Source organism: Mesoplodon bidens (genome assembly GCF_964165515.1).
Source record: "Mesoplodon bidens genome assembly, chromosome: 10".
Lineage (NCBI taxonomy): Eukaryota > Metazoa > Chordata > Mammalia > Artiodactyla > Ziphiidae > Mesoplodon > Mesoplodon bidens.
The window spans coordinates 31,861,050-31,886,246 of NC_138172.1; the positions used below are offsets into that span (position 1 = coordinate 31,861,050).

General features: G+C 38.6%; 1 protein-coding gene across 15 annotated transcripts in view; it reads right to left on the minus strand.

Annotated features, from left to right (window-relative positions):
• The window catches only part of SLMAP (sarcolemma associated protein), a 153,598-nt gene that overhangs the window by 87,048 nt on the left and 41,353 nt on the right, over positions 1-25,197 (minus strand). For 8 of the 15 annotated variants that reach the window (XM_081247449.1, XM_081247446.1, XM_081247448.1 and 5 more), the window contains exon 2: positions 1,235-1,388. In XM_081247449.1, coding sequence (XP_081103575.1) covers positions 1,235-1,388 — 154 coding nt within the window. The remainder of the gene's footprint in view (positions 1-1,234; positions 1,389-25,197) is intronic. The other 7 variants (XM_081247441.1, XM_081247439.1, XM_081247437.1 and 4 more) reach the window with 1 other exon arrangement.

Here is a 25,197-nt window from a genome sequence, read left to right on the forward strand (position 1 = left end):
ACAAACAAAAAACCTAACACTCTGAGGAGGCCAACAAAACCCAGCAAAAATAATACTGCAGTTGCAGTATGTAAACGTATATGCACGTGTACACACACACACTATCATCACCAGCACCCCCTGGATTCCCATATCTACTGTGCAAAATGCCAGAGACTAATGACTTAAGGTATTATCAGATCAGAGTGTGCTCAGAGAAACAAAAGGAGAAACTTGCCAATCGGTTCCACTATCTATATTAAACTGCGACAGTGGGACTGCATACTTTTGGTTCCTATTTATTTAGTTTTATGATTCAGCCATATAATTTCTTGGTCATAAAGTAAACAGTGAACTAGGTAGGGCCAAAAAGCCTCAGAATTGTAAAATTAATCTATATTTCTTTAGCTAGAGAAATCCTAGTTTCAAAAACTTGAGACATGAAATTTTATATTCGTGGTAGCTGCCTACAGAATTCTGATTTTGTTTGGGGCAACAATGAAGACACAACCAAAAGGGATAAATCATAATTGATCTATGCCAGTCACGGATCTCCTGCTTACTTTTGCCAAGTAACTTCCTTCCCAGGCTCCTTTGTAGCTACAGTTAAAGGTATGTATGTGACCTACCCATGCAGCCAGTGAGACAAAAGAAAGAATCTGCTGGAAGGAGTCTAGGAAAGATTGTTCTTTCAAACATGAAAAGAGAGCCACACAAAAAGGCATTTTGCCCCCACCTTATCTTTTTTGCCTAGGACACTGGTGTGAGGAAAATAAAGCCTGGGGCTGCAGCCATCACCCTTAGACCATGAGGCAACAAGCAAAAGCGTAAAAAACCAACATGTAAGGGATAACAGAATGGGAGGACAGTAGACCCTGGATTCCTGATAACATCACTGAGCCAAGTGAACAAAGTCTGGACGTACCTACCTCCAGGCTTGTTGTTAATAAGTTAACAAGAAATATCCTTATGGTTTAAGCTCCTATTGGTTGAGTACAGCATCACCACAGCCAACTGTTTCCTAACTGACTCAGTAGTGCCCTGTGTTTTCATACTGTGATAAAGATTATAAATTATTTAACATTTTAGAATTTAAAATTTTAGAAAAACAATAGGGAAAGTGAGAGACAACTTTTCACTGCATAAAATGTTGTACTTAAATTGCTTCTGCAAGCATGAAATGTTTTGTAACATTAAACAACAGAATAAAAAATTAAACAAACAAGGCAAATTAATAGGAAAAATCGATCCATACCCGTACCTTTCCGTGTGTTCTCCGTCACATCTACCCCAAACTGGATAATGTCACCGGAAAGAATTTCACATGGTGGACTTTCTTCAGAGCCTCGACTCAATCTCTGACTATTTATAAAGGTACCATTACTACTTTTAGTGTCTTGGAGATAAAACTGCAAAAATAAAATTTTAAAAAAGAGCCAAAGATTAGTAGTAATAATTCCAAACCTACTTTTAAAAAATAGTATCAATACTTCCAACTTTGCAAACTATTGCAGGTAGATTTTTTTCCCCCCAATCAATTCAAACCGCTTACTTCAGCTAGGATTCTCCTTCATTACATGTGAAATTAGAACCCTGAAACTGGGTGATTTAAAATCCAGCTGGACAAAATGGTATATCACTTCAGGAAACAGTTTACAAGGTCCTCAAAATGTTAAACAAAAGGTTAGCATATGACCCTGCAATTCTACTCTGAGGTATATACTGAAGAGAACTGAAAACATATGTCTTCACCAAAACTTGTACACGAATGTTCATAGCAGCATTATTCCTTATAGCCAAAAAATGAAAACAACTCAAATGCCCATCAACTGATGAATGGGTTAACAAAACATAGTATATCCACATGAATTATGTTATTTTGCAATAAAAAGGAATGAAGTACTGATTCAAGCTATAACATGGATGAACTTTTAAAACCTTATGCTAAGTAAAAGAAGTCAGTCACAAAAGACATATATTATGTAATTCCATTTATATGAAATATCCAGAATAAGCAAATCCATAGAGATAAAAAGCACATTAGTGGTTGCAAGGGGCTGAGGTGCTGGGGCAGAGGGTGGGATGGGGTGGGGTGAATAACTGCTAATGGGTATAAGATTTCTTTTTGGGGTGATTAAAAGGTTCTAAAATTAGATAGTGGTGATGGTTGCATAACTCTGTGAATATACTAAAAACCAATGAATTGTTCATTTTAAAAGACTGAATTTTATGGTATATAAATTATATTTCAATAAAGCTGTTATTTTCTTCTTTTTAAGCCAGCTACACAAAACTCTAATTTTATCTTTCCATCTCACTCTGACTTTGTAACTTTGCTCCTAGGATTTCTGGGTTAAGTCAAAGGAAGTGCTATTTATTCCACAGGCAAGGACAATTGGTATTAGGTAACACCTGTATTAATTGCTATCAGTTAACTAACATACGTGGTATCAGGCCCAAAACATCTTCAGTAAACTCTTTGTGATAAACATTTTGGAGACACTAGAAACTAAAATACTGGCATCAGCTATGAAGGTATCACTTCCTGGCCCCCCCAAACTTGCCTTTCATCACTTGGGTAATCCTCCCTCTTTAAGAAGGGAAGGGACAGCAGGAGGCACAGGAAGCCTACCTATTTATCACCTACCTAGTCCAAGAGAAATTAGGAACAACTGGGATTACACACAACAGACTTACTAGGAAGAGAACAACCAATAAAAAAAGATGTACCTTTCTTTTTGCATCTTTCTACACTCTCCAGCCCTGCTTATTCTAGCAACACAGTTTCACTGAATGCCTTCCTAAGGAAGAAAGGAAAGAAGAAAACTAATATTTATTAAAATACATGTTGCACCACCAGGCCCTCATTTAACCTTAACATTAAAGCTATGTTATAGATATTATTTCCATTTATAAGTGAGAAAAGTGGGGCACAGACAAGTATCTTTCCAAACAGAGCTATGGAATACAGAAGCAGGGATTTATATCATGGAATTAAAAGGGACATTTTTCCCCCATTACTTCACACTGACCTTTATGTTTCATTTATCCTTCACTCCTCCCAAAAACCCTCTTCCAAAATGAAACACAACAGAAGAATAAGCAATTTGCAGAAGATACGAAAATGACATTTCTTTTCATTAATTCCTAGGTGACAATTTAAAGGCCACCAGGCTGTCTATAAATAATGACTTAGTCTCTGTTTATAATTCAAAAAGAGACCAACTGTTACTTTGGCTAGCAGTTTATGTAGTTAATTACAGACCATTAATAAAGAAAATTGTGTTGATATTTTACAAGTCCATTTGAAACTTAGAGGCCTTAATATTTCACACCAGGGAGATAAGCACAGGCAATATGCTCAAGTAGGAACAATTATCCTCAAGATTTTTTCTACACTGGAACCTATTGTTGCACTGTATAAATGAGTTTGTTTTTTGTTTTTTAATTTTAATATATTCTTGGGAAATGTGGCAATATCTGAATTCTGGTTTGGTCATTTTCAGTTATATGTGCCTTGGCAAGCCAAATAAGGGGATTATAGATTTACAGTGGTTTCCAAACTTCAAATTCTGATCCATTAGTGTGTTACTAAGTCAATATAGTGGGCTGTTACTAGTGGTTTAAAAAAAAAAATTAAGAGAACAAAAGTAAGAATATGAAATGAGGTTCAGTACTGTTTAGAAAACTCTGTTTGAAAAACAAAAATGTGTGTGTGTTTTTCTATGTGTATACACATACACACACGTATATCAACACCTCATGTTTGTAGCTCAACTCTAAAACCATAAATTTTCAAATTAAAAAAAATTTTAATCAATATTAACCCATGTTCTTTTCATTCTAACATGTCTATATTATGTCCAAAGCACACCATGGTATCTTTGACCTTCATTTAGCTTGAACATACCATTTAACGTTAGTTGTTCATTGAGCCTCTGCTCTCAACCAGCTAATGGCTTCCAAACACCTTGGAATAAAGTCCAAAGTTCTTACCATTACAGCCAATAAAGCCCCACATGATATGACTCCTGGTTCCCTCTCCAAACTCATTAACTCACACTATTTTCCTCCCTTATCCCTCTCAGCCACACTAACCTCCACTCATGCCCCTGAGCCTCCACACTTGGGTATAGCTAGACTGCAATTGTTCACTTCCCTGCAGAAATATTTTCACTGATTTAACCTTCTGCCCTTGGTGTTTTGAAAAACTGTTATTAAAAATAATGTTTCTGCACCTTCTATGAAACAATCTGCCACTATTCAGTCTACATTGTACAGAAGCTATTCTATTTACTATCAGGTTAGATAGGTATAAATAAGTCAACTTGTTCGCAAGGCACTGGGAAGTGACTGTGCTTACAGTCCCTGGATGCATTTCCTGTAGCAGGTATGTCAGTTGGTCCTTTGTCACTTTCAAACCAGAAATATCTTTCTCCTCTATGCTGATACACCTTTTTCTATCAGGCTTTTTTTTTTTTTTTTTTGGTCTGCATTGGGTCTTCATTGCTGCGCATGGGCTTTCTCTAGTTGCTGCGAGCGGGGGCTACTCTTCGTTGTGGTGCATGGGCTTCTCATTGTTGTGGCTTCTCTTGTTGTGGAGCATGGGCTCTAGGGGCGTGGCTTCACTAGTTATGGCACATGGGCTCAGTAGTTGTGGCTCTCGGGCTCTAGAGCGCAGGCTCAGTAGTTGTGGAGCACGGGTATAGTTGCTCCGCGGCATGTGGGATCTTCCCGGACCAGGGATCGAACCTGTGTCCCCCTGCACTGGCAGGCGGATTCTTAACCACTGTGCCACCAGGGAAGTCCCAAAAGAGAAAAATTTTAACTACTCTAAAAATCAAATCTTGTTGAAGCTTTAACTATCTTTATTTCCTAGTAGCCTAAGGAATGCCCAAGCATCTCTGGTGTTTGTATTAGCCACTGGGCATTCACTTTGATGTTGAGCAGATATGTAAGGAGCCCAGAATTTATAAAACCCCCTGTAGCTCGTGGCCAAAGTTCAACTTTCACTGTTTTCAGGTTTTATCTTCAATTAACTCCCTGCTTTCCCCTGACTGAAGGTTAAGCCCCCCCAAATCAAGCACTGATGGTGATCCCCGAACTGAAAGGTTGTCCTTGCCCCATCAGTCACTTTTCCTTGTTTCTTTTTTTTTTGAGGGGGGGAAGTATTTCTTTTATTTAAAATTAAAAAAAAAATTCATGATGATGGATCTGTGTGGCAACAATGAAAATAGTTTCAATAGATTTTACTCAAAATACCATTTATGCAATTGTTCCCAATGTACATCAGAGTGACTCACTGAAACTTTGCTCTTTCCATCTCTTACCCTTTAAAAAAACATTTCCATTGGTAAAGGTTAAGTATATCTAAGAGAATCAGATGACTGCATGAGAAAATAAATCAATGGCATCAATGGGAAATTAACTAAATATGTCATCAAATTTTTTAGAGTTGACTTTCTGATTATGTGGAATATTTTCAAGGTAATTCTCATATCAGGTTAGAGCTCATGTAAAATAACTTATATATTTACATTTAAATAAAATATAGAGAATTATAAAAGTTTTTTAACATGTAAATATTTATATCATTTAATATTATTCAGAAAATGTTCAGAGCAAATATAATGTAAATTTTTTTTTACTTAAAATCTGTTTTTTTCTAAAATTGAGGTTTAAAATGCAATTTTGGGGCTTCCCTGGTGGCGCAGTGGTTGAGAGTCCGCCTGCCGATGCAGGGGACACGGGTTCGTGCCCCGGTCTGGGAAGATCCCACATGCCGCGGAGCGGTTGGGCCTGTGAGCCATGGCCGTTGGGCCTGCGCGTCCGGAGCCTGTGCTCCGCAACGGGAGAGGCCACAACAGTGAGAGGCCCGCATACAGCAAAAAAAAAAAAAAAAAAAAAAAAAAAAAAAAATGCAATTTTGTCATTTGAAAAAGTTTTGTTACCATCTCCACTACCACCTGTGGAGAATGAATAGATTGTGAGAACTGAACAGATCACTTTGAATATATATTTCAATTCTACAAATTATAGGATGCATACTTTAAGCAATAATGAGGGATTAATCCTGTAAAAGTCAGTAAGGTCTCAAATCAGTTCATCTCTTAAAACATATATATATATATTTTTTATTTTCTAAGAGAAACAGTTTGTGGAAGTGAATAATATTCTGTTCTTAATTCTGCTATAGTATGAAACACCCTATATGTGGGAGTAGGAACTATGCTTATAAATGAAATTCAGCCCATTGTCATATTTCTATTGCATTCTACATATTTAAAATATGAGAAATTTTATATTAAAATATTCATCTTTTCTTTATCCTTGTTTCTTGCTTATTACGATTACCTTCAAAGACGCAGGCACAGAACTTTACAGGTTGTATAATTTGCTCTTTGGCCTTCAGAAAGTTTCTGCTCTTTCACTCCATAAACAAATACATTTTGCGTCACTTTCAACTTCGGTACAATTTGTAAATGCTTTCATTTCCACTATAATGATAAACTGCTTCTTTCTAGCTTTTCTACGTTGACAGGTTTTTGCAATATCCAACCACCAATAGGGATTTCCCTGGTGGGCCAGTGGTAAAGAATCTGCCTCCCAACGCAGGGAACGCGGGTTCGATCCCTGGTCGGAGAACTAAGATTCCACAGGCTGTGGGGCAACTAAGCCCGTGTGTCGCAACTACTGAGCTTGCACCCTCAATGAGAGAGCCCGTGTGCTGCAAACTACAGAGCCCAGGCACTCTGGAGCCTGTGCACCACAACTAGAGAGAGAGGAAAAAAGAAACCCACACGTCAAAACTAGAGAGAAGCTCATAAGCCGCAACAAAAGATCCCGCATGCCTCAGTGAAGATCCCACACGCCTCAACTAAGACCCGATGCAGCCAATAAATAAATACACACACACACACACACACACACAGATATGATGATAGTAATTATAAAAAAAAATCCAACCACCAATAGATTAATAACATTTGAATTAAAGCTGCAGAACAAAGCACAAACACAGGAGACGTGCCACAGGCCAGAAGCCAGAAATGCTAAGTCCATATGGGGGGGGGGGGGTTTAAAAATGTGAATGCAGAGTAGATTCTGGATTCTAGATGGCAGATACTACATCATAGATCTTTTTTTTCTTTTTCTTGGCCTGCACCACGTGGCATGCAGAATCTTAGTTCCCTGACCAGGGATCAAACCTCTGTCCCCTGCAGTGGAAGTGTGGAGTCTTAACCACTGGACCACCAGGCAAGACTCCATACATCATAGATTTTTAATTTACTTGAATCACCACCTAAAATGAAAAAGAGTGACTAAGACAGCAAAACCAAAATCCCATGGGCAACATTTGCAACAAAAATTGGTGACAAATTATCCATATGAACCTCAAAATACAAGCGGGGAAAACCATCAACAGTCACAAGACCTTCATGAAATCAGCATCTGTGCTGGAGGATGTATTTGGAAACAATGCAGGATTTGAGGGACTTGAGAACCTCAAAATAGTCACTAGATATTTACTGGACAATATGATAGCCAATCTGAGAAGAGAAGATGAAAATGGGGAAGGTTCAGCCCAATCCACGAACAAGTGAGTATGAGGTAGATTCTGAAAAAGGCTGGAGCAGTCTGAGTCTTATAAATTCTTTTTTTTTTTTTGCGGTACGCGGGCCTCTCACTGTTGTGGCCTCTCCCGTTGCGGAGCACAGGCTCCAGACGCGCAGGCTCAGCGGCCACGGCTCACGGGCCCAGCCGCTCCACGGCATGTGGGATCTTCCCGGATCGGGGCACGAACCCGTGTCCCCTGCATCAGCAGGCGGACTCTCAACCACTGCGCCAACAGGGAAGCCCCTGAGTCTTATAAATTCTTAAAACCAACCTACCAACCAAAGCTGCCTTCCACGATAGGGCTCCACACTGTGGGAAAGCTGTTGGGTGTGGAACCAAAATTGATCAGGGCAGGGACAATAGAGACAAGGAAAGAAAAGACCCAGATAAAAGTAGAAAAGGGGAAAGGAAGCCATCATATTTTTAAACATTTTACAAAAACAACAGAAGAGGGAGCTCTGTGACATTAGAAAATTTATCCTGAATCATGACCCCCTTCTGTAAGTTCAGGAAAACAAATTTCACATAAAAATGAGCAACAGAAAAATATCAGTGTCCCATGCCATACAGTTATTTTTTTTTAAAAAAGAATAAAGAGCAAAATAACATTCCCTACAAATAATGACAGACAAACCTTGGGAACAGATCAAAATTATACTATTTCAGAACAAGCTAAAAGACATTAAGAAAATAACTCAAGGCACGGAAAAGAAATATAAATCACAATTACAAAACTCAGGGAAAGGTGAAAGAACTCAAAAAGAAATAGAAAAAAAGGGAAATCATTTCAGGAATGAGTACAAAATTAAAAGGACACAAGTAACTAAATATAACAAAAAATGCCTTAAGAGAAATAAGAAATAAAAAGAAGGAAATTTTTTTTGAATCAAAAAAAATGAAGAAAGTGAAATCAGCAAAATGGCAGAGTAGGCGGCTCCAAGCTCTCACCCCCACACAAAGGCTGAAAAAACAAGCAGAAACTGTCAGAACCAACTTGATCAGAACCTTGGAAAACAAAGTTTTTACAGCAACCATGTGAACGCTAAATCAAGAAAAAGACAACTTAAAAATGGTAGGAAATCTTGGAACTTCCCTGGTAGCGTAGTAGTTAAGAATCTGCCTGCCAGTGCAGGGGACACGGGTTCAATCCCTGGGCCAGGAAGATCCCACATGCCACGGAGCAACTAAGCCCATGCGCCCTAACTACTGAGCCTGTGCTCTAGAGCCCACGAGCCACAACTACTGAGCCCACGCACCACAACTACTGAAGACCATGAGCCTAGAGCCCGTGCTCTGCAACAAGAAGCCCGTGCACTGAACGAAGAGTAGCCCCTGCTCACCACAACCAGAGAAAGCCTGCGCACAGCAACGAAGACCCAACACAGCCAAAAAAAAAAAGTGGGAAATCTTCGTGGCATTCCTCACCCTTGTCCCCTCCCTTCCCCCTGTAAAACAGAAGCCTTGAAGACATCAGCCTGAATTCCCACTGTGGGACCCTGTTACCTGGTTCCAGAGAGAGTAGACCTAAATTGCAAATTATTGTGTCCGTCTACTCTAACATGTCTGGGGGCTACCTGAAGGTCTGACTAGAGGCTCTCACCTCTGTTTAGCCTAACTCAGAACTCACCCATGATGGAAAAGCAGTGGCTTGGCTTGCTGAAAAAGTGGGATTTATCCAAAGTGGTTCAACATAAGTCAATCAATATAATATACCACATTAATAGAAAAAAGGAAAAAACCAAAATGAAACCAAAAGATCATCTCAATTGATGTAGAAAAGGCATTTGACAAAATCCAACACCCTTTCATGATATTAAAAAAAAAAAAAAAAACAAAAAAAAACCAACCCAGAAAGCTAGGACTGAAAGGAACTTCCTTAACATGATAGAGGACATTTATGAAAAACCCACAGCTAACATAATACTCAATGGTGAAAGACTGAAAGCTTTCTTCCTAAGATCAGGAACATGGCAAGAAAGCCTACTTTTCACCATTGCTACACAATACTGTACTGAAGTTCTAGCCAGACACAAGAAAAAGAAATAAAAGGCATCCAAATTGGAAAGGAAGAAGTATACTATGTCTATTCACAGATGACAAGATTCTCTATATGGAAAATCCCATAGAACCCACAAAAAAGCTACTAGAGCTAACAAACAAATTCAGCAAAGTTGCAGTTTACCAGAAAAATCAGTCGTGTGTATACATCAGCAATGAACAATCCAAAATGGAAATTAAAAAAGCAATTCAGGGGCTTCCCTGGTGGCGCAGTGGTTGAGGGTCCGCCTGCCGATGCAGGCAACACGGGTTCGTGCCCCGGTCCAGGGAGATCCTACATGCGGCGGAGCGGCTGGGCCCGTGAGCCATGGCCACTGAGCCTGTGCGTCCGGAGCCTGTGCTCCGCAACGGGAGAGGCCACAACAGTGAGAGGCCTGCGTACCGCAAAAAAAAAAAAAAAAAAAAAAGAAAGCAATTCAATTTATAATAGCATCTAAATAAAATACCTAGGAATAAATTTAACCAACGAAGTAAAAAACTCGTACAATGAAAACTACAAAATACTGCTGAAATAAATTAAAGACAAATACAGGCATAGCTCGTTTTTTTTTTTTGCGGTACACGGCCTCTCACTGTTGTGGCCTCTCCCGCTGCGGAGCACAGGTTCCGGACGCACAGGCTCAGCGGCCATAGCTCACATGCCTAGCGCTCCGCCACATGTGGGATCTTCCCGGACCAGGGCATGAACCCGTGTCCCCTGCATCGGCAGGCTGACTCTCAACCACTGCGCCACCAGGGAAGCCCCCATAGCTCGTTTTATTGCACTTAACTTTACTGTGCTTCAGACATTTCATTTCTTACAAATTGAAGGCTGTGGCAACCCTGGGTCAAACAAATCTATTGGCGCCATTTTTCCAACAGCATTTCTTTTAATTAAGGTATGTACATTGTTTTTTTTTTTAGACATAATGCTATTGCACACTTAATAGACTACAGTATAGTGTAAACATAACTTTTATATGCACTGGGAAACCAAAAAATTCGTATGACTCGCTTATTGCGATATTTGCTTTATTGTGGTGGTCTGGAACTGAACCCACAGTATCTCTAAGGTATGCCTGTAAACAGAAGGACATCCTGTGTTCATGGATTGGAAGACTAAATATTAAGGTGTCAAATTTACCCAAACTGGTCTACAGAGTCAATGCAATCCCTACCAGAATCCTAATCGCCTTTTTTGTAGAAATGGAAAAGTGAATTCGCAAATGTATATGGAATTGCAAGGGACCCTGAATAGGCAAAACAATCTTGAAAAAGAAGAACAGGGTCCATCCAATAGGAAAGGAAAAGTTTCCTCAACAAATGGTGATGGGACAACTGGATAACCACGTGCAAAAGTTGGACCCCTTCCTCCGCCTATATACAAAAATTAACTCAAAGTGGATCAGAGACCTAAATGTAAGAACTAAAACCGTAAAGTTCTCCTCAGCCATTATTTCTTCAAATAATTTTTTTCTGCCCCTTTCTTACTCTCTTCTGGGATTTCCAAAATGCATATGTTGGTACACTTGATGGTGTCTCATAGGTCCCTTAGGTACTGTTCATTTTTCTTCATCTTTTTTCTTTCTAGTCCTCAGACAGAGTAACTTCAATTGCCCTAACTTCAAGTTTGACTCCTTCCTCCTGCTCAAATCTGTCACTAAATCTTCCACTGAATTTTTATTTCAGCTATTGTATTAATACTTTTACAATTTCTATCTCTCTACTGATCTTCCACACTTATTCACACATTGTTCTCCTGTTTTTCTTTAATTTGTCCATGGTTTCCTTCAGCATTTTGAGCATATTAAAAACGGTTATTTAAAAAGTCTTTGTCTAGTTAAGTCCAATGTCTGGGCTTCCTCAGGGATGCCTTTTGTCAATTCTTTTTTTTCCCTGTGAATGGGCCATAACTTTCTATTTCTTTATATGCTTTGTAATTTTTTTTGAGAATTGGACCTCTTGAATATTGTAATGTGGTAAATACAGAAATCAGGTTCTCTCCTCACCCTAGGGATTGCTGTTGTTACTTGATGAAGGCTGCAGTCATCAGTTTATTTACTGACTTTTCCAAACTATTTTTTGCAAAGACTATATTCTTTGTCGTGTATCATCACTTAAGTCTCTGTTTTGTCATCTCCATGGTCATCCAGTGACCTAACAGAGATTCCCCTAAATGTCAGGATCCAATAAGAAAAGGCAGGAAGGGTGTGTTTTGTCTCTTTAATCCCCTTGGCAGATGCCAGAGAAGCTGTTTAGTCTGTGGGGTTTGAAACAATGGCCAGCCTCTGTGCCAGGCCCTCAGCAATAAAAAGCAGTGACAAAAACATACAACCCCAATTTTTGAAAGACAAGCAAAGTCACACCAGGAATCATGGGTCACCATACCCACAGTTACCCACCACAGGGCTAGGGGATGGAAATGGTAGCCACTGTGCAAAACACTGAATTTCTCAGAAATTTATCACCCTCTTCTTCATTAAGCACTCCCCTGGATGCTGCAAGTGTTTGCTTAGACTCCAGAGTTCCAAAATAATTGCTTCAGACAGTTCATGCTAGCTTAACAGTCATCCTGGTGAAGAAAACCAATTTTTGGAGATTTCTCCTCCATTATTTTTTATGGTGTCACTCCACAAGTCCCGAATCTATAATAACAGCTACCATTTATTGACTGCCTGCTATGTGCAAGCACTTCTGATCTTCACAACAATCCTACCAAGTAGCTATTACCATGTCCATTTTCTAGATTAAGAAACTGAGGCTCAGGTATATTAAGTAGATTGCCATGGTCTCACAGATAGTACAGATTTGACACTGCTATTCCTTCAAAACCTCCACAACGCCTTCCTTCTCTCCTACTTAGACTAAACAGTCTCTGGTCTTTGAGTCCAAAGTTATGAAATCCCACTTTGTTTATGAAGTTTTCCTGAAGCAATCAGAATAGGAAGTGCCAATTTCAACTCTAACTCCACTATTAAGGCAAATCATTTTAATCTATAACGTTTACTTGGCAACTGTCTGGAGAGATTGCACATCCATAAAATCAAATGCGGAGCCACTCTACACTGAGAATAAATTAAGAGAGTATGCATTAAGTACCAAAATCCTGAGAGGCAGGATTAGGATTAATAAAGTTAAGCACAGTCAGTTGCTAACAAGACACTTAAGAGTAAGAGAGGTGACCTGAATGAAAGGCAAGGAGGAGGAGGAGATGGAGGAGGAACAGGTATTACAGTATATTTATATATAGTTAAGGCCCAGCCCTAGAGGGTAACCAAAAACAAAGGAAGAAGTGGGGAAATATAAAATAGAGTGAAGCTATAAAGAGAGGGCCTGAGCACGCACTTAGGAATTGAGATTTCTTAAGACAGAAGCTACTACTAAAGGATTTGATGAAAATACTGTTTTAGGGAGATTATTCCAACAGCTCTGATAACCTAGCAGCTGTGTGTAGGATGAACTGCAGTGGGAGTCACTAGAAATAGGGAGATCCATAACTTGTACGTTTTTGCCACCAACAATTTAGTTATTTCTTAGAGTACACAAACTTAGCTTATATGCATGTTCAATATGGATTTGTTTGTATAACCTTCCTGGCTTCCTGACTAGCAAAGCACCACATATTTCAGAGGCTGGAATTTTTAAGCTGTGCCACTGAAGGGGGAAATAAAAATTTTATTCACATGCCATAGGGAAACACATAGAAAAGTGGTAAAATGTTCTCACCAAAATAAAATCTCACAGGTAAACTAGAATGAACTTGTCAATATATACCCAAAGGTCTTACAAATGTTATGAAATTGCCAGGACTTTTTCCATCTCCAAGTGACATCCCAGACACATTTGTTGTAAAGTAATTCTTTCTTGTGGAGCCAGTCCATAATAGAAAGAGAAAGCAAAAGTATTTCTATCTCTCTACATAGGAACAGAGATACGATTATGTAGAACAGAAGTAGAGAAGATGGGGAGGAGAAACTTTTTAAATTTAATGAAAACATTACAAAACATATAAAACACAGCTAGAATGATTACACCCTTCTAAAATATGCAAAATTGTGACAACCCTTCACTGAGAACTCAAGACAAAGTAGATTAGATTTCTGAATCTCAGCAAGATGCAAAATAAACATATTATCAGAACATTACAGTTCTGACAGGTGAGGCTACTGAAAGCCTGTACCAAATTCCAATTTGGAAGAGATTAACCTATTGCCTATAACCCAAAACTGATGGGTTGATAGGCAAATCCTGATTATTTTCTCCTCTCATGATGTGTTAATCACAGCAAGATGCATTCTTCTTTGTCTTTGAAGCTCCTACTGAGGTAATTAAAGAACAGATACTAATCTCAAACTCAGTCTTTTAGACCCCAAGAGGTCTTAACCTCAAACGTTAAAATTTTAACATCAGTACCTAAAATAAACATGTATTTATTAAAATACCACATATTTTAGCATATTAAGGATTGAGCAAAGGGATATTGTGATATTTTAAATACATAATACTCTGACAATAATTTATAGATCATTATTTTCCTCACAAAATGTTAGCTTAAACCATCCTGAGATCAGCTGAAATAACAATAAAATAATTGCACCTCCATTCTTTATCTCTGATAGTTAAAAAACCTCACCCATAGAATAACAGTCTTGTTTGCCACAAAAGGAAATCATTGTGATCACATCTGTGGGAAATACAGAACAAGGTCACTGTATTTAAAGGATGTAGCCCTACATATTGTTTAATAATGCACACTATGGGCTAAATCTAAGGACAGTTGATATTGATTTATACAGTCACTAGGAGGTAGGGGAGAAGGAGAAATTAACTTTTTTCCATTAAAGATTAGCAAAATTGGCAAAATAGCAATCTAGATCTTATTTAGGAAAACAAAAACAAAAGACTGCCCACACAATGAAACAGTCTATTTGGCAAACAAACTAAATGGAAATGTTAAAAGACACAAATAGTACATCTGCCCCCCAAAAGAACATTCATAGTTTTTTGAAATGCTTAATAAAGTAATCAAAATGATTATGATGGCCTTTTCTATTCTTTAAGCATAACCACTCAGGTTGGCATATAATTTTAATGTTTAAGACAACTTGTTCTTTACTCACGTCTCCCTGTTTTTAGTGACAGTTAATTCTTCAAGAGATTTATCTCCTCAAGGCTTTGACAATTCACACATCCATAGGGGAGTTCTTTATTTATTTTTTTATTATTATTTTTTTTGCGGTAGGCGGGCCTCTCACTGTTGTGGCCTCTCCCGTTGCGGAGTACAGGCTCCGGATGCGCAGGCTCAGCGGCCATGGCTCACGGGCCCAGCCGCTCCGCGGCACGTGGGATCTTCCCAGACCGGGACACGAACCCGTGTCTCCTGCATCGGCAGGTGGACTCTCAACCATTGCACCACCAGGGAAGCCTGGGGAGTTCTTTAAAAATTATAATACTTCTACTTTGAAAGAGAAGAGGAAACAGTTACTGAGGACTATAAGTGAATATATAGAAATAATAATGATGAAATTTATGAAACAATGGGAAATGACTATTGGGACCAAAGAAAATAACCCCTTACGGGGTTGAGTATAGTGCAGAGGCTCCCATTTTTCTGCCCCCCACATGATTCAGATATTCAAAACATAGTCTATTCCCAATATCTCTCATGACATTTCCCAATACCTCTCATGACATCCACTGTTTCTCAGGATGAGTAGGTAATGCCCCCAATTAAGAGTCACTAATTCTTTTTTAAATTTTGAACTGAAATTTAGTAACAAAGTATCACATTCAAATTCCACCTCCATCTACGGCTTTAACACAGGGCCTTAAACATTTTTCCAAGGTTTTAAGGGCCAAAGGTGAAGCTGCTGGGAAGTTTTTCTTTTAAAAGTGTTGTTGATTTCTTTCACTACCATGAAAGGTAACATCACTTATATCCAGAATTCACCTACGTATACAGAAATTTTAAACATAGAGCAAAGCCAAAGAAGAGTTAATTGTTCAACAGTGTCAAAAAGATACCACATAATTTACAATAATCACAAGTTTTTGAGTTCTTACCATATGCTTGGATAAACTACTTTCCATGCATTCTTCCACTTACTCTTTAAAACAGTCCTATGAGGTAGATTTTTATTTTATTATCCCTATACCACAGATAAAGAAATTAGGACTAAAATAGGTTAACTAACCTGCCAAAGGTAGTAATGGGGAGAGATGTATATTTTAAACTTTTTAATCTCAACTATTCTGCTATGCTACTTATGTTTGGTCATTTCACAACCACTATCTCTAATGTTTCTACCAACCATCACATGAATTCATCACATGAATTAGGAATGATTTTGTTCATTTGATAGATCCGCAGGTTGAGGCTGAAACACAAGCAACCTATCTAAGTAACCTCTCTACAGTCACAATAATATCATAAAACAGCAATCAGGCCTTATGATGCCAAATTATCAGGAAAAGTGAACTTTAAAAATTTCTTTCAGAAGTGCATTCACTACCTTCTACCACCTATGCGACATACAATCCTAATAAATTTGAGTTTCCCAGCTTCCATGTCCATGGCAACTTAAAAGGGAACAAGCATATGCCAGGGACTATGCTAGGCACTTTATACACATAACCTTATCTAAACTTCAGAATACTATGAAATAAGTAGTATCCCACATGAACATACAGGGTAAGAAGTTAAATTATATGCCCAAAGATTACACAGAAAGTAAGAATGGCAAATAAGGTCTATTAGACACCTCATGACCATGGCAAATCCCTTGAAGATCAAGATAAGTGATATCCCTTTATCTCAGTGATATCCCTAGCCCTTAACAAAATGCCTGTTGAACAAGCATCAAACAAGTATTTTATTTTTTTAAATAAATTTATTTATTTTATTTATTTATTTTTGGCTACGTTGGGTCTGCGTTGCTGCGCGCGGGCTTTCTCTAGTTGCAGTGAGTGGGGGCTACTCTTCGTTGCGGTGCGCAGGCTTCTCATTGTGGTGGCTTCTCTTGATGCAGCAAAGCACGGGCTCCAGGTGCACTGGCTTCAGTGGTTCTGGCGCATGGGCGTAGTTATTCCGCGGCATGTGGGATCTTCCCGGACCAGGGCTCGGAGCCGTGTCCCCTGCATTAGCAGGTGGATTCTTAACCACTGCGCCACCAGGGAAGCCCCACACAAGTATTTTAAATAAATATTTAGTGAGTGTGATATTTATAGCCCCGACTCATTCCATCATTTACCCACCATTTCCTGAGCACCTGTGAACAGGAATTCAGCCATCAGCTGCTAAAAATAGAATATGTGACTTTCCAAAGTCACTTAGAGCAAATGCAAAACAGTAATAACAACAAATACTATCAGTAGTAATAATGTCAATAACCCCATAGGGCATTCAATATGTCACCAATTCCTAGGAATTCTGATTCAGAATAATCTCTCAATTCCACACTGCCTTTCCCTCCCCATTACTGTTCCTCTAACGCAGGCCCATAACATTTGCAAAGACGATGGCTATGATTCCACACTCTTCACCGTCTACACTGATGCTAGATTTATTTCCTAAAATACAAACCTGACCATTTTGTTTCCCTTTGTAAAATGGCTGTTGACCCTTTGCCTTCAAAATGAAATCTGAGAGCTCTGATAACTTCCAAACTCTTTCGTAATGACCTCAATCACCCTATCAAACTGGATTTTCCACTTTTCCTAAAAGTACCATCCATTCCGTCCTTGCTTAACTACTAGCAACTCCCTACACAAGCCCCAGGTATGATGCTTGCTTACGTTGTGCTTGGACCCGAAAAGCCCTTGCTTCCACCCACCCACACTCTTTACTTGTTAAAAGCCTCCTTTTCTTTCTGAAGCCCCAGTTTAAATACCTTAACAAATAAGATTTCTCATTCAGATAACATTTCTCACTAAATAATATTACACCTAAACCAGAGACTCAAGGCTTTATTCCAGGTTAAGCCTCTAACTCCCAACCCTCTATGTCCAAATCATACTCTGAACAGCATTACAATTCCATCTTTTAAAAACTATTAACATTCATTCCCTGTCAGAAAGTTCCAATAGGCACAAGTAACAAATGATGTTTTAAAATACATTTCGAATAAATGAAATAATTCATACTTTAGAATGGAAGCTATAAAGTTTTGATTTACCATCGGATAGGCCAAACTGTATTACATCCAAATAGCAATATGCTATATGGAACAGAGGATACGTTAAAGGTTTGAATTCCAGCTCCATCACCTTCTAACATACTGTGTGACCTTGAGCATGTTATTTAACCTCTCTGAGCATCCGTTTAGTTATAAAGGGTTATTTATAAATCCCTACTTATAAATTGGGGATAATATCAGTATGTACCTCTGAGTGTTTGTTGTAAAGGTTAAATGATGTTAAGCATGTAAGGTATTTAGCACAGCATTTGTACACAGTAACTGCTAAACAAATGGCAGCTATTATTACTAAATTCACAGAATATGCATAAACGTGTAATCACTGCAACTTTCTTCAGTCAGAGAACTGATGAAAGACTTTCCTTTATGCCTTTTCCTTATAACCTTTCTTAAGCTAAAGTTCTTAAAAATAATTTACCAGTTAATTACTTAAACAGTAAACAGCTGATAGAGATATAAATAAATCAGTAACAGCTGAACTCTAACACATACAGATGTTAAAAATAGCATGCCATTGCCCCATTACACATGAATATTACCATAAATAACCACAACCTGTGCAAAGAAGCAGCTAAATCTCTGTCTCACAGCACAGACTGAAAACCATTTATAAAAAATATGAAACACACATCACAATATGGATCAGGGAATTCCCTAATCAAAGTTATATCAAAAGGAAATTACTACCCTCAGATATATGTAAATACACTCAGAATATATAGCACAGATTAGCAATCTACAGCTCACTTGACAGTGTGAACTAGCTTCTGAATAAATTAAGCAAGTGATATTTAACGGGTGTCATATAATTCCATTTCTAAACCAGAGCCCTACTATACTCCTGGCCCTGAGTGAGTGACAGGGTTGGAAATCCAGTGAAGTCATGGAATAATGCTCCAGAAGCATTAACTCACTCAGTTCAAAACTCAAAATGCTCCTTAGGACAGCTAGTAGCGTATAAATTACTAGCGCAGGGCAGAGTTTTTCCCATTACACCCTCCTATTCTATTTGAATTTTCTGTTTAAAAAAAAAAGAGAGAGAGAGAAAGAGACATGTATGGGAAGGGGCAAACAAGCATCTAACTCCAAAACTTTCAAGAGACCAAAAAGCTCAGGAAGATGGGCAATTATCAAAGTGGTCAATATCAGTTCGGCAAAGATTAAGAATAGTGATACCTGGCTCTGGCAAAATAAAAATGTGGAGAAACAGCTCTCTCACATACTGGGAAATATACTGGGCATATATACATTGGGCATGAGAGTGTGTAAACTGCTACAACCATTTCGGAAAATGATTCAGCAACACCTATTAAAATTTTAAATGCTTATATTCTTTGACTGAGCAATTCCACATCCAGGAATCTAACCTATAGAAACAATGAAATGCACACATGTACAATGACAAATGCATAAGTATGTACCGAAGCAATGTTAATATAAGTTAAAAACTGGAAACTACTAATGCGCAGCCAAACTGTCTGATTAAATATCAGACATCATAATCATCAAAAATAATGTAATGGTATGGGTACTGAAATTAAAATATATCAAGACATACAGTGATCCCTTTTATAAAAAGAACGATAGGGACTTCCCTGGTGGTCCAGTGGTAAAGAATCCGCCTTACAATGCAGGGGACGCAGGTTCGATCCCTGGTCGGGGAACTAAGATCCCACATGCCATGGGGCAACTAAGCCCACGTGCCACCGCTACTGAGCTCACGCACCTCAAGGAGAGAGCCCACGTGCTATAAACTACAGAGCCCAGACGCCCCGGAGCCCGTGTGCCACAAGTAGAGAAAACCCACACGCCACAACTAGAGAGAAGCCCAAGCAGTGCAACAACAGATCCCGCGTGCCTCAACGAAGATCCCATGTGCTGCAACTAAGACCCAACACAGCCAAAAAAATAAAATAATAAAATAAAATATCCTGAAATTGAGATTCATCTTAAAAAAAAAGAATGATATATGCTTATACGCCATTAGAAAACAAAAATCTGAAAGAATGTATACAAACTATTCACAGTGCTTATCTCTACAAAAATGAAATCTTAAAGAGTTAAACTTTAATATTAAAAAAGATATAAAACCTTATTCAATAAGGCTAACAAATCTTCAATTCCGCATTATCATCATTTGATGGAAGAAAGTGGAAAGAAGATGAAAAGAAACAAACAAAACAAAACAAACCCCCAAACAAATAGAAAAATATAACTACGCAAAGAGAGAAAAACACAGAAAAACAGAATTTGCCAGGAAAAAAAAAAGAGTTAAACATCAAGGGAGATCAAAGAAGGAAAAAGTTCAATAAATTCAAAAGGGTTAATAAACTAGTCATCTCCTTGACACAAGAACAGACTTCAGAAGTAAAATCACTGACTTATGAAAGGTACTTAAGAGGGTTAACAGCTCACTTGCTCTTCGTTCTTTCAGATTACAGGACTCATTTCTGAATGGAAGAGCTTCAGCAACCCACCAGAGTTCTTTATGGGGTGGGGAGGGGGAGAGGGGGGAATCAAATCAAGGCATCTGGTATAAATATGGTCTTCAGGATCCCTGCCCTTAAAATAAAACAGTGTTATAAAACTGGAAAAGCATAACGTTAACCTTTTATACAACACACACACAAAATGATAATATGTGTACAGCACAAGATTTCCTGACAGTCTGGATGTAAAATATGAAAAAAAGGAGTCAAGAAGGATACCGAAATTTTTGACCCAAGCAACTTAGAAGGATATACAAGTGACCCTTGAACAACACTGGGGTTAGGGACACCAATCCTCCATGCAATTGAAAACTCCCATATAACTTTTAACTTATAGCTGGCCCTCTGTATCTGCAGTTCCATATCCAGGAATTCAACCAACCTCGGATCGTGTAACACTGTAGTATTTACTACTGAAAAAAATATGCATATAACTGGACCCATGCAGTTCAAACCCATGTTGTTTAAGGGTCAACTGTAACTGCCCCCACGTGAACTGGAAGGGCTGAATGTGGGAAGGCTTTTTATTGAGGTTAGGGAGGTATCAGGAGTTCAGCTTTGGACATATTAAATTTGAGGTGTATGTTAGATATCAGGTGAAAATGTCAAAAAGGCAGCTGGATATGAACTTAGAGTCCAGGGAAAAAGTCTGGGCTTGAGATAAAAATGTGGTTGTCATCAGCATATACAAAGAACTGAAAGTTAAGAGACAGAATGAAATCATTGAGAAAGCAAGTACAGATAGACAAGAGGACCAAGGACAGAGTCTTGAAGCAATCCAAAGTTTATAGGTCAGGGAGATGAAGACCAAGCAAAGGAAATTTCAAAGATGGCCAGTGAAGTAAAGTGTTGTGTCCTGGAAGCCACTGTGAATGATGTTCCCAAGAACACGGAAGAGATCAACTATGTCAAATGATGCTGAAAGATCAAGGAAGATTAGGAACAAGAACTGACCAAGGGAAATAGCAACCTGGAAGCCACTGATGACACTGACAAGAATTGTGGATGTAGTGGACAATGAAAGCCTCACCAGAGTGATTCAAGAGAAAATGGATGGAGGGGAATGAGAAAGTGTACATACAGACAAATCTTTTAAGGAGTTCTGCCCTAAAGGGAAGCAAAGAAATGGGCAGTAGCTAGAAAGTAAAGTGGGGTCAAGATAATAATTTTTTAATATGAGAAAAATTACACTGTTTCATATACTAACAAGAATAATCCAGTAAAGAGGAAGGGTACTTGGCCCAATCCTGAGGATTCAGAAAAGGCTTCTGATGGAACTGTCCCACGCTGAGTCATGAAGGCTGATTAAGAGTGAATCAGGATGAGAAGGGAGGGGACTGAAACAGCATGAGCAAACAGAGGTGAGAAACAACATAGTGGGGGGTGGCATGTGAAGCACAAGACTGAGAATGACAGGAAGTCATGCTGGAGAGGTGAGCAGTCACCAAGCCTTTTAAGATGTATCAAGCAGTACAACCTTTATGATACAGATGATAGGGGACTTACTACTATAGGGTTTAGATAGGTAAATACTAAGATCAAACTGACATTTCACTCAGGGAGAGAATAACTTGAGGGGTACTAGACTGAAGGCAGGGAGACCAGTTACAGTTATTGAAATAAAGAAATAGCAGGGTCCTAAACTGGACAGAAGCAGTGAAAGGGGCTTAGTGACAGATCTTAAGTGCTCAGTGTTGAAGGCAGTAGTTTCTAGTATGAGCTACTGAGCAGATGATAAGGCCATTACCTGTATTTGGAAATACTGGGGAGGGGGTGGTGAATGATTCATTTCAATTTGGGGTATATTGTTTTTAGAGTCTCTATAGGACATTCAAGTGAATAAATGTAAGCAGGCAGTGGGTAGAAAACTCAGACCTTAGAGCTCAAGATATCTGAGAGGCATCTGAGTGGTAATTAAAATTACTGTAATATATGAGATGATCCAAAAATAACATTTACGAGGAAAACAATGATTGAACTTTTAGGAACACTAACACTTTATGGAGAGTTAGTGGAGAATATGCTTGAAGGAATTTCAGACAAAACAGTCAAAAAGCTACAGAAAAAATCAGGAAAAGAAATAACCAAGAGGCCAGGGAACCAGCCAAGGACTAACACCTTTACCAGTTTAAAAAGAGATGGTGGGCTTCCCCGGTGGCGCAGTGGTTGAGAGTCCGCTTGCCGATGCAAGGCACACGGGTTCGTGCCCCGGTCCGGGAGGATCCCACATGCCGCGGAGCAGCTGTGCCCGTGAGCCATGGCCGCTGAGCCTGCGCGTCCGGAGCCTGTGCTCCGCAACGGGAGAGGCCACAGCAGTGAGAGGCCCGTGTACCGCAAAAATAAATAAATAAATAAATAAATAAATAAATAAAAAGAGATGGTGTAGTGACCTGAATACACTGGCGGGGATCAGAAATCAAGTCAAATCACGTAACAGTCTGGACTTTCCAATTCTGTTGTATTAATTTTTCAAAAATCAGTAGAATCTATAGGCCATCTCTTCCTGAGGTCCCTAAGTAGTCAAGCCAATCTGAGTGGAAAAGACTAAAGAAATAAATACAGTTGCACCACTACTTCTTGTAGAAGAGTATTTACAGTTTTAGTAGAAGAGTATTTGTGGTTGCTCTATACAAAGAAAATTGGTGATGTATTTCTTAATAAACCAAAAATTGTTGTCAAGTATAATAAAATGAATAGGAAAGTTTTTACTTTTTATCATGCCTGACTTCTTGATTGTTACATAATACTTCACCCACGACTTTATATAAACTCAACTAACAATAAATCTCATAGCCTTATATAACAAGGAAAAGTATTGAAGTATGGATGTAAAAACCTATAATGCTAGTACTTAGGGAAAAATATTACCAATACAATAAAAATTTGTCAGGAATGGAAAGGATTTTTGACACTGGAAGAAAAAAGATAACGTGAAGATACAGGGGGAAATAAACAGAGCAAGGATCAATTTCCGCTTCTTGATTTTAGCTCCACTTTATAATTTTTTGGCAGACAATTTGTCACACTGAAAAATCACTTACTCCTGGATGGCTGTACTGTACTAACTGGGAGTGACTCATAAGTGTTTGGTCCCACCCATACAGAAGAACTCTGCAAAGAACTTTAAAAAAAAATCAACCGGAAGCGTATTTTCAGATGAGCACCTAACACAAAATCATTAAAGCATAGAAAAGGTGTGACAGAATTATTACTCGCTATGAGAAAGTTAAAAGCATTTTCTTCGAGTGGGGTGGGGGTGACTCTCAAGGTGTGAGTCATAGGATTAAAGAACAACTGGATCCAGGATTTAGTGAAAGCCGGAAAAGCAGGATTCAGATCACATGCAGCTCTCCAGGCCAGAGAGAAAAAAAGCTGAGTTGGGTTAGTGCCTCCAGAGTTTAGGTGAGTTACAGAGAGAGCAGAGAGAGAAAAGCACGACCAGACTGGACTTCAGCACATGGGAGAAATCTGTAGCTGTTATCTTTTGGTTTATTTCTTCCCTTATTAATTTACTATTAAAACATGTTAATTACATTCAAAGAAGCTAAAACAGAGGTTAGCCCAGAATCCTACTACTCCACAGACGTGGACAAGCTCTGTCACACTGCTTTGCACGTGGACTAGACCAAAACACAAAGCTAACGTCACTATCACAAACTTTCTAGCACTACATATTTTGATTTTGCTAATTTAATATAACAACCATTTTGTAAGATATTTATTTCTGTGGTTACTAGCAAGGATATGTTTGTTTACCACATATATTCATCTTGAAGAAACTGACTGCATAGTTCTTCGGTCCACCTACAAAAATCTTGTTGACCTTTTATATTGCAAAGGACATTTTGTGTGTTATATATACTCATTTTTCTGTCATAATGAATGCAAATGATGTTCTATTTCCATTGTTCTCATTTTTCATGGAACCAAAGTAGTTATCAATGTTTGTTTAGATATTCATTAATTTTTTTTTGCCTTCATTTGGTTTTACGCTCTAGCAGTTGCTCATGTACCAATAAATCTTGAAGGGGTTTCCATTATTATACAGTCATACTGCATGTCTTAGAACTTTTCACTTGCCTGATCCAATCATTCCAGTTTAACTCTTTTATATCATTTATTTATGTTTCTTCTCAAATACAGTGCTATCATCCTTTCTTTAAAAGAAACATTTTGGGGCTTCTGTGGTGGTGCAGTGGTTGAGGGTCCGCCTGATGATGCAGGGGACACGGGTTCGTGCCCCGGTCTGGGAGGATCCCACATGCCACGGAGCAACTGGGCCCGTGGGCCACAGCCACTGAGCCTGCACGTCCAGAGCCTGTGCTATGTAGCGGGAGAGGCCGCAACAGTGAGAGGCCCGCGTACCGCAAAAAAAAAAAAAAAAAAAAAAAAAGACATGAGCTCACCCCTTCTTATAAAAAAAAAAAAAAAAAAGGAACATTTTTTGTGGCTAAGTAATGAAATAAAACGTAATGGGTTCCAAGCAATTCTACACCTAGGTATCTAGCCAAGAGAAATAAAAGACACAAAGTACTGTACACAAATGTTCCTAGCAGCGCTGTTCATAATAACCAAAAGTTGGAGGCAATCCAAATATCCATCAACCACTGAATAAATAAGATATATCAGCAATAAAGTGAATGAACTATTGATACATTCTATAAAACAGATGAACCTCAAAAACATAATGCTAACGGAAAGAAGCCAGACACAAATGACTGCATATAGTATGATTTTGTTTATTTAAAATTTCTGGAATATGCAAATCTATAGAGACAGAAAACAGATCAGTGGTTGCCTAAGGCTGCATGTAGGATCAAGGACTGAATGCAAATAGGCACAAGAGAACTTTTGGGGGTGATGAAAATGTTTTATAGCTA